This window comes from Amphibalanus amphitrite, unplaced genomic scaffold (genome assembly GCF_019059575.1).
Source record: "Amphibalanus amphitrite isolate SeventyFive unplaced genomic scaffold, NRLGWU_Aamphi_draft 000249F_arrow, whole genome shotgun sequence".
Taxonomy (NCBI): Eukaryota; Metazoa; Arthropoda; class Thecostraca; order Balanomorpha; family Balanidae; genus Amphibalanus; species Amphibalanus amphitrite.
Window position 1 is genome coordinate 175,443 of NW_024881744.1, and position 15,240 is coordinate 190,682.

General features: G+C 47.2%; 1 protein-coding gene across 1 annotated transcript in view; it reads left to right on the forward strand.

Moving 5' to 3' along the window:
• Positions 1-15,240, forward strand: part of LOC122386394 — a 213,877-nt gene that overhangs the window by 120,055 nt on the left and 78,582 nt on the right. The window contains exons 5-6 of the mRNA XM_043375563.1: positions 11,563-11,719; positions 13,908-14,111. Of these exons, the coding sequence (XP_043231498.1) occupies positions 11,563-11,719; positions 13,908-14,111 (361 nt within the window). The remainder of the gene's footprint in view (positions 1-11,562; positions 11,720-13,907; positions 14,112-15,240) is intronic.

Below are 15,240 nucleotides of genomic sequence, written 5' to 3' on the forward strand. Positions count from 1 at the left end.
CTGGGGGGGGGGTGTTTGAACACCCCCCCCCCCTTGTGGTTTTTCGCGAATATCTCAAAAACGGCGGCGCGGAGCGCCGCCGTTTTTGGTACACCTTATCATACATCAATTCTACACATGTTGTAAAAATTTCAGACCAAGGTCATTCAAGGTCAGGTCACCAGGTCACTTGAAGTGACCTCACCTCATAAAAACTTTCAATGTCTGTCATAGCTACACCGAGTGACCGATCGCTTTGAAACTTTCAGAGATTGCTAAGAGCAATAGCATGTACAAAATGTATATCTCAGAATTTTGATATCGATGACCTAAGGTCAGGTCAATTTTGCGACCTCCCCATTATAAGTCAATGGGAGAAAATTGAAATGCGCCGCTTTTGGATGAAAGACATTATAAACACTCCCAAACACCGAATTACAAGTGGTTTAGACACACTGAACTTGAAAATGGTGTCCGTGACCCTTGTTTATGCCCTGAGGTCATCTTAGGTCACGAATGGTATCTAACAGTTTTTCGCAAATAACTTTTGATAGAGGCATGCTAGAGCGATGAAAACGCCTTAGATGTGTTCAGCTCGACGATACGGATCGACTGATATGCAACATGACCCTTCCCGGTCAGGTCATGACCTTGACCTGAGGTCAAATTTTCAAGTTGACCTTTCAAGGTCAAGTTATAGTTCATTCGATGCGTCTTGACGAGAGGAACACGATGCCGGTAAAAGTAAGCTCGTACAAGGCTTGGGTCAAAAGTTATTGCAGAAAAACTGTTTTCGAAAAAATCGGCTATTTTTGCAGTTTTTGCCCCCTGCAGGCAAAACCGTTGACGTTAGGTCAAATCTGAGAGAATTACTCAGAAAGGGCGTTAATAGGGCTATCGAATGCGCTTTTCCGCGGCGCTGTAGCTCTATTGGTTCCCGAGTTATGCGTTGGCTTCTTGGAAATTTTCGACATTCGACCTGGAAATCGGCGAAATTTTGCCTTCAATGACCTCTGGTGACCTGACCTTTGACCTGACCAAAAAATTGACCGAAGTGATTTCGTCATTATTTTTTACGCTCTTTCGAACGCCGCCTTCTGCGTATCGCTACGTGGCCCAGGAGCCGAGTTACAAGGGGGGGGGGTGTTCAAACACCCCCCCAGCAGGGCGTGGAAATCCAGGACCCCCAGCAGGGCGCGGGTTAACCTTCGCCCCAGTGGGGGGGCATATGTTACCACCCTGTCGCGTTTTTTGCGTGTGAATAAAAAACCGCGGCGCGTAGCGCCGCGCCGCTTGGGGTAGCTTTTGGTACGTCAATTTTGGACAATGTGTGAAATTTTTAACCCCAGGTTATGTCAGGTCAGGTCACCAGGTCAAGTTAACTGACAAAGCCTAAAAAAAAGTTTGCAATCATGTCCAGCCTGCAGTGTTTGTCAGAAAGGTTTCAAACTTGGTGGATTGCATGCTGTTATAGGCGCCTACAATTTGTATATCTCGGATTTTTTATATCCGTGACCTAAGGTCAGGTCAGTGGCGAAACCTTTCCATTACAAGTCAATGGAGAAAAATGAAAATGCCTCTAGATCCGTGTGTACGCATCGGAACAGTCCAAATATTTCAGAATCACAATGATTTAGTCCAAGTTTGTGATGACCAAGGTGTCATTTTTGCTGATAGCCTCTAGACAGGTCATCCGAGGTCACTTGAGGCTACAAACAGTTTTTTGCCAATAACTCGCGCTTGGAAAGAGATAGAACGCTGGGGATGGTCTCATTGTGTTTGCCTTGTTGAGACTCATCGACTGATATGCAACATGACCTTTTCCGGTAAGGTCATGACCTTGACCTGAGGTCAAATTTTCAACTTGACCTTTCAAGATCAAATTATCGTTCATTCGACGCGTCTCGGCGAGAGGAACACGATTCTGGCAATAGAAATGTCGTGGCTTTTTGTAGTCGAAAGTTATTGTCGAAAAACTCTTTTCGTAAAAACAGCTATTTTTGGACTTTTTGCCTTCTGGAGGCCAAACCATTGACCTGAGGTCAATATTGATAATGACCTTTTCAAAAGAAGAGTTCAAAAGCTATCGATTGCTCTTCCCTGCGTTATTCTAGCTACCATAGTTCCTGAGATAGCGGCATGTTTTCTAAAAAATATAATGACAATTGGCAAATTTTGACCTTTGATGACCTCTGGTGACCCCAATATTGCTCTAAGGTGAAAAATGACTGAAATACTTTCAAACGTTCGCATTGAGAGCTATCGACTGCTTTTTACCGCGTCTTTCTAGCCCTCTTAGTTTTTGAGTTAGAGGTGGGTGGTAACATATGCCCCCCCCCCCTCACTAGGGCGAAGTTGGCTGAGACCGCCACTGGGGCGCGGGTTAACGCCCTTTCTGGTCAATTCTCTCAGACTTGACCTATCAAGCTCGATCAGGGGTAAACGGCAAGAGGGGGGCTCCAACTTCCAATGAACCCCCGCCTATGCGCTCACAGCTGGTAAAACACCAATAGGTATGGGCGAAGGTCAACCCTATGGTGCTAATCTTTTTACTTTGCAGGCTTAACCCGCGCCCGGCTGGGGGTCCTGGATTTCCACGCCCTGCTGGGGGGGGGGGGTGTTTGAACACCCCCCTTGTAACTCGGCTCCTGGGCCACGTAGCGATACGCGGAAGGCGGCGTTCGAAAGAGCGTCAAAAATAATGACGAAATCACTTCTGTCAATTTTTTGGTCAGGTCAAAGGTCAGGTCACCAGAGGTCATTGAAGGCAAAATTTCGCCGATTTCCAGGTCGAATATCGAAAATTTCCAAGAAGCCAACGCATAACTCGGGAACCAATAGAGCTACAGCGCCGCGGAAAAGCGCATTCGATAGCCCTATTAACGCCCTTTCTGAGTAATTCTCTCAGATTTGACCTAACGTCAACGGTTTTGCCTGCAGGGGGCAAAAACTGCAAAAATAGCCGATTTTTTCGGAAACAGTTTTTCGGCAATAACTTTTGACCCAAGCCTTGTACGAGCTTACTTTTACCGGCATCGTGTTCCTCTCGTCAAGACGCATCGAATGAACTATAACTTGACCTTGAAAGGTCAACTTGAAAATTTGACCTCAGGTCAAGGTCATGACCTGACCGGAAAGGGTCATGTTGCATATCAGTCGATCCGTATCGTCGAGTTGAACACATCTAAGGCGTTTTCATCGCTCTAGCATGCCTCTATCAAAAGTTATTTGCGAAAAACTGTTAGATACAATTCGTGACCTAAGATGACCTCAGGGCATAAAAAAGGGTCACGGACACCATTTTCATGTTCAGTGTGTCTAAACCACTTGTAATTCAGTGTTTGGGAGTGTTTATAATGTCTTTCGTCCAAAAGAGGCGCATTTCAATTTTCTCCCATTGACTTATAATGGGGAGGTCGCAAAATTGACCTGACCTTAGGTCACCGATATCAAAATTCCGAGATATACATTTTATAGATACTGCTACTCTTATCAATCGCTGAAAGTTTCAAAGCGATCGGTCACTCGGTGTAGCTATGACAGACATTGAAACTTTTTATGAGGTGAGGTCACTTCAAGTGACCTGGTGACCTGACCTTGAATGACCTTGGTCTGAAATTTTCACAACATGTGTAGAATTGATGTATGATAAGGTATACCAAAAACGGCGGCGCTCCGCGCCGCCGTTTTTGAGATATTCGCGAAAAACCACAAGGGGGGTGTTCAAACACCCCCCCAGCAGGGCGCGGGTTAACCCGCGAGTTGCTGGGGGGGGGGGGGCGTTAAACGCCCCTACTTTTTTCGCCGGGCCATAGCATAAAAACGGCGCGCCGCAGGCGCGCCAAATTTTGGGTACCTGTAGGGAATTGATTGAAGTTTATTATGGAAAATTTCAAAAAATCGGTCGGAAATTTTTTTGAGATATTGAGGTTTTAGTGACGTCATGATTTCTGAGTTTTCGACCAAAAACGGCATATGTCCAAAAAAATCATATAAAATCACAGAATAGACATACAGACACGCCGTAAAGCCATTAGACTGCCAGTACCATGAACAGTCAAATGGCTTTCTTCGATTGTTGATTATCGTTTCTGTCGCGGAGGACCGCTTGATTACATAGCAGGTTCAGCGCGAGCTCCAAATAAATATGAGCTGATTTAGAGGAAAAAAAAGTGGGAACTACTTCTGAAGTGGGTCAATAAAGTGAAGCAATGTAGAAACAGTATTTGAATATTAAGTCGAATTAAGCAATTAACCCTCGCACGACCAGGCCATTTCTCATAACACGAACGACCAGGGGGGGTTGTTACGACCCCCCCCCCCCCTGGCGTTTCGAAACGGAAGGTCGTAGAGCTTAGCAAAAAAAAAAACCAACGGATTGCTCTCAACGAGATCTCGCGATTGGTGGTATATTTTTGGTCCTAGGTCAACATTTGACCTACTTATGACCGGTCAAAGGTCAAATTTTCCAAAAAAATCAAACTTTGTCAACTTTCCGCGGCGATTGCGGCAAAACGGTAAGAGATATCGACTTGAAACCTTCACTATCGTGGTCCTTGATCAATTCTCTATCGTTTGGTATGTATTTCGTTTCCCTAGCTCTAAAAATGGCGCGTTGGGAGCGCCGGAAGTCGGCAAGGTCACAGTCGGCGGCAGAAATTCGAAAAATCAAAATTTAAATTTTTGAAATCTGATTGTATTTTTGGATTTGGGAGGTCCATTTGCTCCCTATAGGAGCTAATATTGCTGCATATTCCCATTGAGGTGACAAGAATTAGCAAAATAGTGGTTCGGGCGCTTTTCAAAAATAGTACCGGACGCTGTTCCTCTTGTGACGTCATAGCTCCGTGACCTGACCTGACCCGGTCAATTTTCTTGCACCACACGATAGCCAATGCTTGCCCCAACATGCATGGGAAGTTTCATCATGATCCATCAAACAATGTGGGTATCACCGGCAGAAAACCTAGGGATTCGGCGCACATATTTGGTAACTGTCGGGTCGGCCGGAGGCTGTACCTCTTATGACGTCATAACTCCGTGACCTGACATGACCCGATCAATTTTTTTTCGGCAAAAGATGCGCAAAGGTTGCCCCAGAGGGTATTGAAAATTTCAGCCCGCTACGACAAGCCGTTTAGCGTGCACTTCGAAAAAACCTCAGGGAGGGGGGTTGATACAACCCCCCCCCCCCGCCCTAGGCGTTCTAGGGTTAAGACAAAACACAACGCGAGTAAAATATCACAAACATTTGATGCCGCGATGACCCGGATGTTAAGCTATTGATTATCACATTGCATTGAGCAAAGCTAACGTAATTAAGCTCTTTGAAGTTTGATTGAGTGAAGAAACGGACAGTTACGATTAGCATTTGCATGAGTTTTAATGTACAGTAAATGATGAAGCTTGGGTGTAATTAATATTATAAAGCTGTGTAGGTAAGTGAATTTAGAATATCGGCGAGCAAGAATGGCCGGAAAGAAGAAGAAAGGAACACAGCCCCCTGAAGGTTCAGAACAGATGGCGGAAGACAACGCGACGGAGCTCTCCCTAAAGAAGAACATGGCGGCAACAGTGAGAGAGTTTCATAAAGCTCAGAGGGAACTCAACTCGCTAGTCGAAAGCGGAGAGTTAACTGTAGGGAACTCAACAGAAATATTGGAGTCCATGGACAACCTGACTGAAAAACTGAATGAAATTGGGGAAGCTCTAAGCTTAAAGATGTCTGAACAAACAGAAAGAGAAGAGCTGTGGATAGAGATAGAACAGATGGAGAAGGACGGCAGAGAAGCAATAAGATTCGCCAACAAAGTGATCAGAGAGAAATTGGCTTCCGTAAGTTCCCAAGGAAATGAAGAAGCACCAAGAGCGCAGAAGAAAGCAGAGGCTAGAACCGCTCGAATCGACTGGGGCGCGTATGGATTAAAAAATCCCCCGCTGTCGGTCTTCTCCGGGGACAACAGAAAATATGAAGACTGGAAGACCACGTTTGATGCATTTGTCGACGGCGAAGAAATTCCAGAGAAGTTTAAGATGATGCAGCTTCGCAACTGTCTTTCCGGAGAGCCACTCAAGCTGGTGGAAAGATACAGCCCTACCAAAGCCGGATATGACAAGGCTAGGAGTGAATTGGATCGAAGGTATGGAGGGTCGGGCCGCCGGATACGGTATCAGACGGAAGAAATCAGACACCTGAGACCGGTCCGTCAGGGCTCATACAAAGATCTCGAAGATCTAGCCGATCGAGTGCAGAGTCTGGTGACCCAGCTTGAAGAACATGGAGGGGCTGGAGATCTCTCGGACGTCTCAGCCTATTATATTCTTGTACAAGAAAAGCTGCCAGCCACCTACCTCAAGAGTTACAAGCGCTGGCTGCAAGTTCAAAAAGAAAAGGACAGCTTCACTCTCTTCGCCGGTTGGCTCTCAGATGAAGCGGTGTGTGAGAGAGATGCCCATGAAATGAGCGGAGCCGGAAGCAGTCACTGGCAGTCAGAAGACCGAAAGGAGTCGAAACCGAGGCACGGAGAGAAACGAGGCGAACACGAATACAAGAAGAGCTTCAATGCAAGAAGTGAACACCGTGCCAAAGAGAATGGACCCATGAAGTGCATGTACTGCGGCGGAGAGCACAAGTTGGAAGTGTGCCCCATGTTTTGCCAGTGGACTGTTGGGAGCAGGTACCACTTCTGCAAGACGGAGGGTATATGTTTTCGCTGCCTTTCAGGAACTCACAACGGCCGTAACTGTCGCCAGTATCCTGGCTATTCTGTCGCGGCGTGCGGCGGCAGCCATCATACACTACTGCACGCTGAAGCCAGCGGTTTGACCTGCTCCGAGGCTCCCAGCGGAGGCGCAGCCATTCGGGAGACAGAACAGAGGACCGCTAATGCTTCGCAGGTGTTCAAAACAAAACAGGTTCAAGAAGACACGAACACCGTAGCGTTCCAGACAGTCCCTGTCAGACTGACCAATGGAACAAGATCAGTGGTGGTGAACGCGCTGCTCGACCCCTGCTCGGACGCAAGTTTCGTCACCAGAGCCACTGCTGAAGAGCTGAAACTCAGTGGAACCGAAGAAATGTTTGAGTTGGGGACGGTGAATGGAAATGAATCGGTGAACATGAAGAAAACCGAAGTGAAGATGAGTTCTCTGGATGAGAAGTTTGGCATTGACTTGAGTGCCTTCGTCATTGATGACCTGTCAAGTGCTTCTACGATCGGTGATTGGAATGGCATCAAGTTGAAGTGGGACCACCTGAAGTCTCTGCCATTTCCAACACCTACGAAGAAGCAAGGCGTTGACATGCTCATCGGACTTGCCAGGAACACCATGGAACTCTTCATTCCGCTGGAGACTGTGAAGGGCGGTGAAGACGATCCAGTGGGTATCAAAACACCGTTGGGATGGACGGCATTCGGACTTCTCGGATATGAGCGCAGCGGAAGCAACAGCAAGACGATGAGAACGAACATGAAGGTGATGAAGTTGGAAGAGTTGAAGAAGCTGAAGTTGGCTCCTTCCGAAGAGGCGCCACCAAAACCGGAGAAGCACAATGAAGAAGAAATCGAAGCAATGAAGGCAATGACCAGTTTGGACCTGATCGGGATCCAAAATGAAGCTGAAGTTCTGTCCCATGAAGACAAGATAGCGACAAAAATGATGGAGACTCCTCTGAAGTTTGATGGCGAGCGCTATGAAGTTGCTGTCCCGTGGCGAGACGGAAGGCCAAACCTACACGGAAACTTTGGATACGCGGTCAAAAGGCTCGAGAGGACCGAGAAGTCGTTGAAGAAGGCGGGGAAGGAGCTGCTGACGGACTACGACGCCGTCTTCAAAGACTACCTCTCCAAGGGCTACATGAAGAAGCTTGAAGGTGAAGACAGGATGACTGCTGAAGAGGACGGATGGTTTCTGCCACATTTTCCTGTGATAAGAAGCGACCGAGTCACCACGAAACTGAGAGTGGTCTATGACGCTGCCGCCAACTTCAGAGGCAGAAGTCTCAACAGCCAGCTCTACACGGGTCCATCAATGTGCAACGACCTCATTGAAGTTTTCCTCGGTTTCCGTCGGCACCCAATCGCCCTCACGGGCGATGTGAAGGAAATGTTCCTGCAGGTGAAACTTCCAGAGGAAGATCAGAAGTATCACAGAGTGATGTGGAGGAACGGTGATGAAGAACGTGAAGTTGATGTATATGAAGCGAGCAGGTGGTTATTCGGCAACGCAGCAGCACCCTTTGCAGCGCAGTTTGTTGTGAAGCGGAACGCCGAGATTCACGCAGAGAAGCTTCCCTTGGCTGCAAATGTCGTGAATGATTCGTTCTATATGGATGACGCCATCACCTCATTTGAAGATGTCGAAGCAGCAGTGGAAGCTCGGAAACAGCTGACCGATCTCATGGCAGGTGCTGGAATGAAGATAAGGAAGTGGATGAGCAGCCACACAAAAGTCATGGAAACTGTGCCACCTTAGGATCGAGCTGAGAAGTCTTCCGTGAAAATCGAACAACATTCTTCTCCAAACAAGGCCCTGGGTGTTGTCTGGAACGCAGAAGATGATGTGATCAGCGTCAGCTCCGGTCCGAGGACAGATGAAGCTGAAGACAAAGGCACAATCAGAACCAAGAGAAGTTGTCTGAAAGTTCTAGCCTCCGTGTTCGATCCGCTCTGCCTCTGCTCGCCTTTCACGGTCACAGGGAGGCTGCTGTTTCAACAGACATGGCAGCTGAATCTGGACTGGGATGATGACCTCCCACCGGAGCTGGAACGGAGATGGAGAAGATGGGAGTCAGAGCTGCGAAGATTGGAGTCAGTGAACGTGCCTCGCTGTCTGCATCCATTTGAAGAGATCTGCCGGCAGGAGATACACGTGTTTTCAGACGCGTCAGAGTCTGCATACGCCGCCGCTATATGCGTAGTAAGTCAACAGGATGAAGAAAGGTCATCAAGACTGGCCATGTCAAGGGTCAGAGTGGCGCCCAAGTCGACAAAAGTCAGCATACCACGGCTCGAACTCATGGGAGCACTGCTTGGCGCCCGGCTAGTGAAGAAGGTGTGCAAGATGATGAACATTCCGATGACCGGAGTATTCTTCTGGTCAGACTCAGTGAATGTTCTCTGCTGGATCCGCAACGACGTCAGCAGGTTCCAGAGCTTCATGGCACACCGGGTGTCGGAAATCAGAGACACTACAGAGCCAAGACAGTGGCAGCACGTGCCCGGGACAAGAAACCCAGCCGACCTGCCGACCAGAGGCCAGAGCTCGGATGAGGTGGCCCAAAGCAAGATGTGGTGGGAAGGTCCTGACTTCCTGTGTCAGCCACCCGATTATTGGCCAGAGAAGAAAGATTTCTCACAGGAGAAATTCGACAGAAGTGATGATCGACAGACAAAACAGGTGAAGAACACGCAGATGAAGAAGCTGGAAAAGGAGTCACGCCTTGATCCTGCTCGTTTCTCATCTTGGGTGAAGTTGGTGCGAACCACTGCTTACGTGCTAAGGTTCGTGTCAAATCTGAAGACGAGGTCCGGCCGTGACCTACAGCTGACCTCAGACGCCTCACTGGTGCATCCATTGTATCCATCTGAGCTGAAGACGGCGGAGACGTTCTGGGTGAAGCTGGCTCAAAGTGAGTTTGAAGAAGAGAAGCGTCAGCTCGTGGCTCAGGCAGGCCACTCCGGCACAGGAAAGCGGCCAAGGGAGCTAAAGGACAGCAGCATTCGACGGCTATCTCCATTCTTGGATGGCGATGGCATTCTTCGAGTCGGTGGTCGCGTGCGCCGGTCAGATATACCGTTCGAAGCAAGACACCCAGCGCTGTTACCCAAACAGCACGCCGTGACTTGTCTCATCATCGAGCAGACACACAAAGACGCAGACCACGAGATGGGAGTGGAGCACACCATTTCCGAGCTGAGGCAGCGGTTCTGGATCATCGCCGCAAGAGAAGCTGTCAAACGAACCATACGCACCTGCCCGGAGTGCATCAGAAGACAACGCCACCAACTTCGTCGGAGCAAGCAAGGAGATCAAGAAGCTACTGCTTCAGCTTGATGAAGATCAAGTCAAAGACAAGACAGCGCACCTCTACATCAAGTGGCACTTCATCCCGCCGGGAGCGCCTCACTTCAACGGTGGATGTGAGGCAACAGTGAAGTGTGTGAAGAGGAGCCTGCGCAAAACGCTGCAGAGTGCAGACCTGACTGATGAAGAGCTACAGACTTCTTTCTGTCGCGCCGAGGCGCTGCTGAACTCTCGGCCAATCACAGCGGTGTCGTCCGATCCAAATGACGGCCCTCCGCTGAACCCGGCGTCGTTCCTGCTGGGTCATAATGAAGTTGACCTGGCACCGACCTCCTGTAACGACAGCAACTACCTGAAGCGAAGGTGGCAGCGGCTGGAACAACTCAACAGGGAATTCTGGCGCCGCTGGGTCCGAGAGTACCTGCCGAGTCTGCACGCCAGACAGAAATGGACCGAGGCGTCACGGAACATCCAAGAAGGCGAAGCAGTCCTGCTCGTCGACCAGACCGTGCCGCGCGGCTCGTGGCCCCTGGGAAGAGTCACCGCCACGTTCCCCGGCCCGGACGGACTGGTGCGGGTCGCTGAGGTCAAAACGTCAAAGGGCGTCTACAGGAGACCAGTGACGAAGATCGTCAGACTGGAGCTGGATCAGTGATGCAAGGGACTGATCGAGACATGTGAGGTGTGATAGTGATTCAGAGTGATTGGGAATCACTCAGCGTGGGGGGTGATGTCGCGGAGGACCGATTGATTACATAGCAGGTTCAGCGCGAGCTCCAAATAAATATGAGCTGATTTAGAGGAAAAAAAGTGGGAACTACTTCTGAAGTGGGTCAATAAAGTGAAGCAATGTAGAAACAGTATTTGAATATTAAGTCGAATTAAGCAATTAAGACAAAACACAACGCGAGTAAAATATCACAAACAGTTTCACATTTTCCAAAATGTTGAAGTGAATCTTGGCAATTTCTCGTGACTACTTCACGACCATGATACATGCATTTCTTAAATTGAACTTTTTTAGCCAAACACGTACACATATGGTAAAATGAATGTCACCATCGTGTTCTACGGCCCAAATTACCCATAAAACATGTGTCACAGGCTGCGAATATCAGTTTTGATTTTCGGGTATATGTGCCTGCCCGGTTGACCTGACCTTGACCCTGACCTATGCTTGACTGACCCCTACATGGAGCTGACACTCTTGTAGGCCTTATATGATGGATTGTGCACCGTTTTGACAGAGTTTATGACGAGAGGCGCCCTTTGCGAAGTCCTGAAGTCCATGCTACTGAAAGCCCGATTTCAGGTGTTTCACCTGACCTTGACCTGACCTGTGACCTCAAAATTCAACTTTAAAGTACTCATCTGAAGCGTCTCGTCGCGTTCTTTCGTTTTCCGCCTCGTGCGTTTCGCTGCGCCTATTGGTTCTCGAGTTATCGGCTGGGGGCGTTTAACGCCCCCCCCCCCCCCCAGCAAACGGTGGGTGGCGAAATACCCCAGCAACTGCCGGGTTAAGTTGACTCGTGTTTTTCAAACCTTTCATTTTGTCAGCCTCGCGAACATCGAAGATCCCAAATCAGTGAACGTGGCGACAAGGCATCTGGTAGAAGAAATGATACAGCAAGATCCAACAAAAAGACCATCAAGCACCTACGTGGTCAACCATCCGGCTTTGTGGACATCAGAGCAAACGGAGAAGTTTTTCCAGGTAAGAATAACTTAACCTTATTCACCCAATAGTCAAAATTGATGGGAAAATGATCAATAACATGCCAACATTGTATTAGTTATTTTAGTTTACCAAATAGCAATATAACAACAAACTTTCGACAACATTTCCATTATCATCGAATGCTTGTCTGTTTTATTGCTATTTGATAAACTAAAAGAGCCTGTGCAATTTTTGGCATGTTATTGATCATTTTCAAATCCGACTGTCATTTCTTCGCTCATGCCTACCATCCAAACGATTAAGAAAAAAAATCACCTATTTCAAGGAGCACGCCTTTTGGGGCAAACAAGGGTCATACTCATAATACATCCTTAGTAGGGTAGTACGTACCGGGACGGCTGGGACCACTTCTGCGCCTGCCATCTATCGGGAGTGTTTGGAACTACAGCGGGCGCCGGCCGGCCGCGCCGCGCGCCGCCGTTAGGGGGCTATGGAGGCGAGTGAAGTGGTGTAAAACTAGACGAATTTTTCGCTTGTAAAGCAAAAAACGAAAAATGTACACTCACTACGGTGTTCAGGAAAGCACTGGGAACAATATGGATATAATTTAAAGGTAGTACGATGCGAACTGTTGGTTCCCTAGAACAGTATTTACATACTTGTAGGAGATAGGGCTTTAACATTACTGGAGCTTCCAAGCTGCGTTCGCAAAGTACTTGATCGTAAATGTTTCCATTAAGAGGCACAAATCTAAAAATGTACAGTCAGAGCGTTGTTCCCAATGCTTCTAGGTACATAATGAGCATAAATTTAGCTTGAAGTGTCATGACACCTTGGTTCCCTGTCCACTTTAAAACGACACTTTGTGCCGCAGAGCCTATCTCTTCCAATGGAGGGCGGCTGGGTGGCGGTTGTAGTGGTGGACAAGATAATTCTTGAGTGAAATGAAATCATCTGCTTTCAAAGAATAATTTCGAAGAACTTGTAATAATTGACAAATGAACGTTAATTAGTGTATATTTTCAAGTTCATGGCAAATAAAAAGATTTTAAACAATGCTTGTGAACCCCAGTACCGCCGCGCGAGTAAACAAGTACTCGACGTACGGTCTGCCCGCCACTTCTGAAATTGGTCCGCGGCCGGCCGGCCGCGACCCGACACGAAGTACACAAGTACATGATTCAAGTGTTTCTTATTGTAAATTACGCACCAGTACAACGCCTTTTGGGGCGACTAACGGAGCGAGCGAGAGGATGGGCCTTGCACGTGCGAAATTTCGAGGGGGTGCCTCCAACTGACTTGTGCACGGCACCCTACTAACCGGTCTCTAGCGATGTGCCAAATTTGAGCACAATCGGCCCAGCCGTTCTCGAGATCTGGGAGCGGCACCCTGCACGTGCGCACATGCAGAAAGGGTCCCAACTCTGGCACGTGGATATGCAGTGCCTAGTGGGTGCCTACCTACATGCCAACTTTCAGCGCAATCGGCCAATTAGTTACCGAGATATTGTAACAATTACGAAACTGACACCTCTTCGTTTTGCACGTGGCACGTGCATAAGGGGTCACCCACATGCATCGAAAATAGTCCAATACTTGGTAGAAGGAATGAAGCTACCCTACAAAAATTACCGCGTGTAAATCGGTCAAGTGGTTGCTGAGATAGGTATAAGCCTCGCAAAAGCGTCCGCACGGCCGGCCGGCCGGCCGCTCATACTCAGAAATTTCAAGGAAAGACTACGCTCGCTTCGCTCGCTCCGTAACAAAATCTCCGGTACAGTACAATCTTGATCACGGTGTTTTCAGAAAGAAGTACCAAATTATAACCAACAGTTTGCGCACTAATTTCAAAAAATGCTCGAAAACAAAATATAAAACACATGATTCATTATCGGAATTCTGCGACTAAATTCCCAGCGTATGTGATAAAGGTAAAAATTAAAAAAGCTATTATTCTTGTTGACACGTGCTGATATATAAGCCGGTACGAACATTTTCGTATTGTTGTTCACTTTTTACAACGATCTGAAATAATCCTGTAAGTCATTTATTACTTTTGCTCTTCAAAGAAAGTTGGTGACACCCCGTAGAGGCCATCCTTTGAAGAAATCCTCTTCACCTATGCATGTGTACCTAATCAAAGGTCCAAATGAAGTAGGTATGTCAGCAAACCTAAAGACGATCCTCGTCAGTGATTGTAATTGTCGTTTTGTACTGTCCTAAGGCTGTCAGCGACTGCATCAAAGAAGACAAAGAACATGGCCCTGTGCTGAAGAAGGCTGTCAATGAAGAACTCGATCTTGCGTTCGTCACAGAACTGGTCAAACTGAAAGAATGGAAGAAAGTCGTCGACGCCACTCTGGATAAAGGGGCTTTCGAGAGCTACCAGGGGACCACTGCAGAACTACTTAGGTTGATAAGAAACAAGGTGATGTAAAAATTTTTATTATCTTTGCTTGTTTTTCGTTTACATTAGCGACGCACCACCAACGAAGGTCGATTAGCAAACACCTCATTTCGTAGAGTAGAATTTTCACGATGCACAATGCACATTGCACAATTCACATCCAAGATGGTATCTCGAAGAAGCGCTACACAGATCAGCACCAGTCCATACTGCACTACTCCCACTTTTGATGATCTGTTCCCTCTGCACTAAAGCGCTGATTACAAATGTGAAATACCTTAAATTCCCCTACATGCCGGTGGACTAAATTTTCCGTGGACTGCTACAGGGGATGTCTTATGCCCCCTTCTAACTCCCATCTTCGGAAACGTAGCGACACGCAGTAAACGGCATTTAAGCGCATCAAATCTCACGACGATGCGTTATTTTTATCAGGCAAAGGGTCAGGCCACCAGAGGTCATAAAGGTTAACCCGCGACCTGATGGGGGGCATTTTGGCGCCCCTTTGTTTTTCTTAAATAGCAACGCCAAATTTTTAGTACCTTCCCGGGCATCAATTTGACACCTTCACACAAAATTTCAAGTCACAGGTCACCTTGAGTCAGGAGTTATTGAGGTCAAACTGAGGTAATGTTCGAGTAAACATGAGCAAAAAACATGACATTTTGAAACACTCACCAAATCTACAGGTAACAAGCAATTTTAAAGTTCTTTATGTGGTCATGTAGAGGAAAAACGGCGCTACAAAACTGCTGTCTCGGATTTTCAAAGTTTTGGGATTTTCAACTCTAAAAATAAAGAAGTTTTTTAAACAAAAAACTATAAAAATCCCCAATTTTTTCGAAGTTCGAAAAAAAATCGGAATATATGTGATAGTCCCTGCGCTCTTCGCTATACATATAAAAATTTAGATCGATACCTTCTTTTTTGCCAAGTTATACCGAAAAACCTGTTCAAAATTGATGACGTCAAGTTTTTGAACTCAATTTTTAAGCAATTCTTGACCACGTAACGCAAAACAAAGACCACTATTGAATTCCATGTGATGAGCTGCATCGAATCGATACCCATTTTATGCAAAAATATCAACTTTGAATTTTAACCCTCGCCGGAACATGCAACCCCATAAGGTTTTTCGCAAATAACTCGC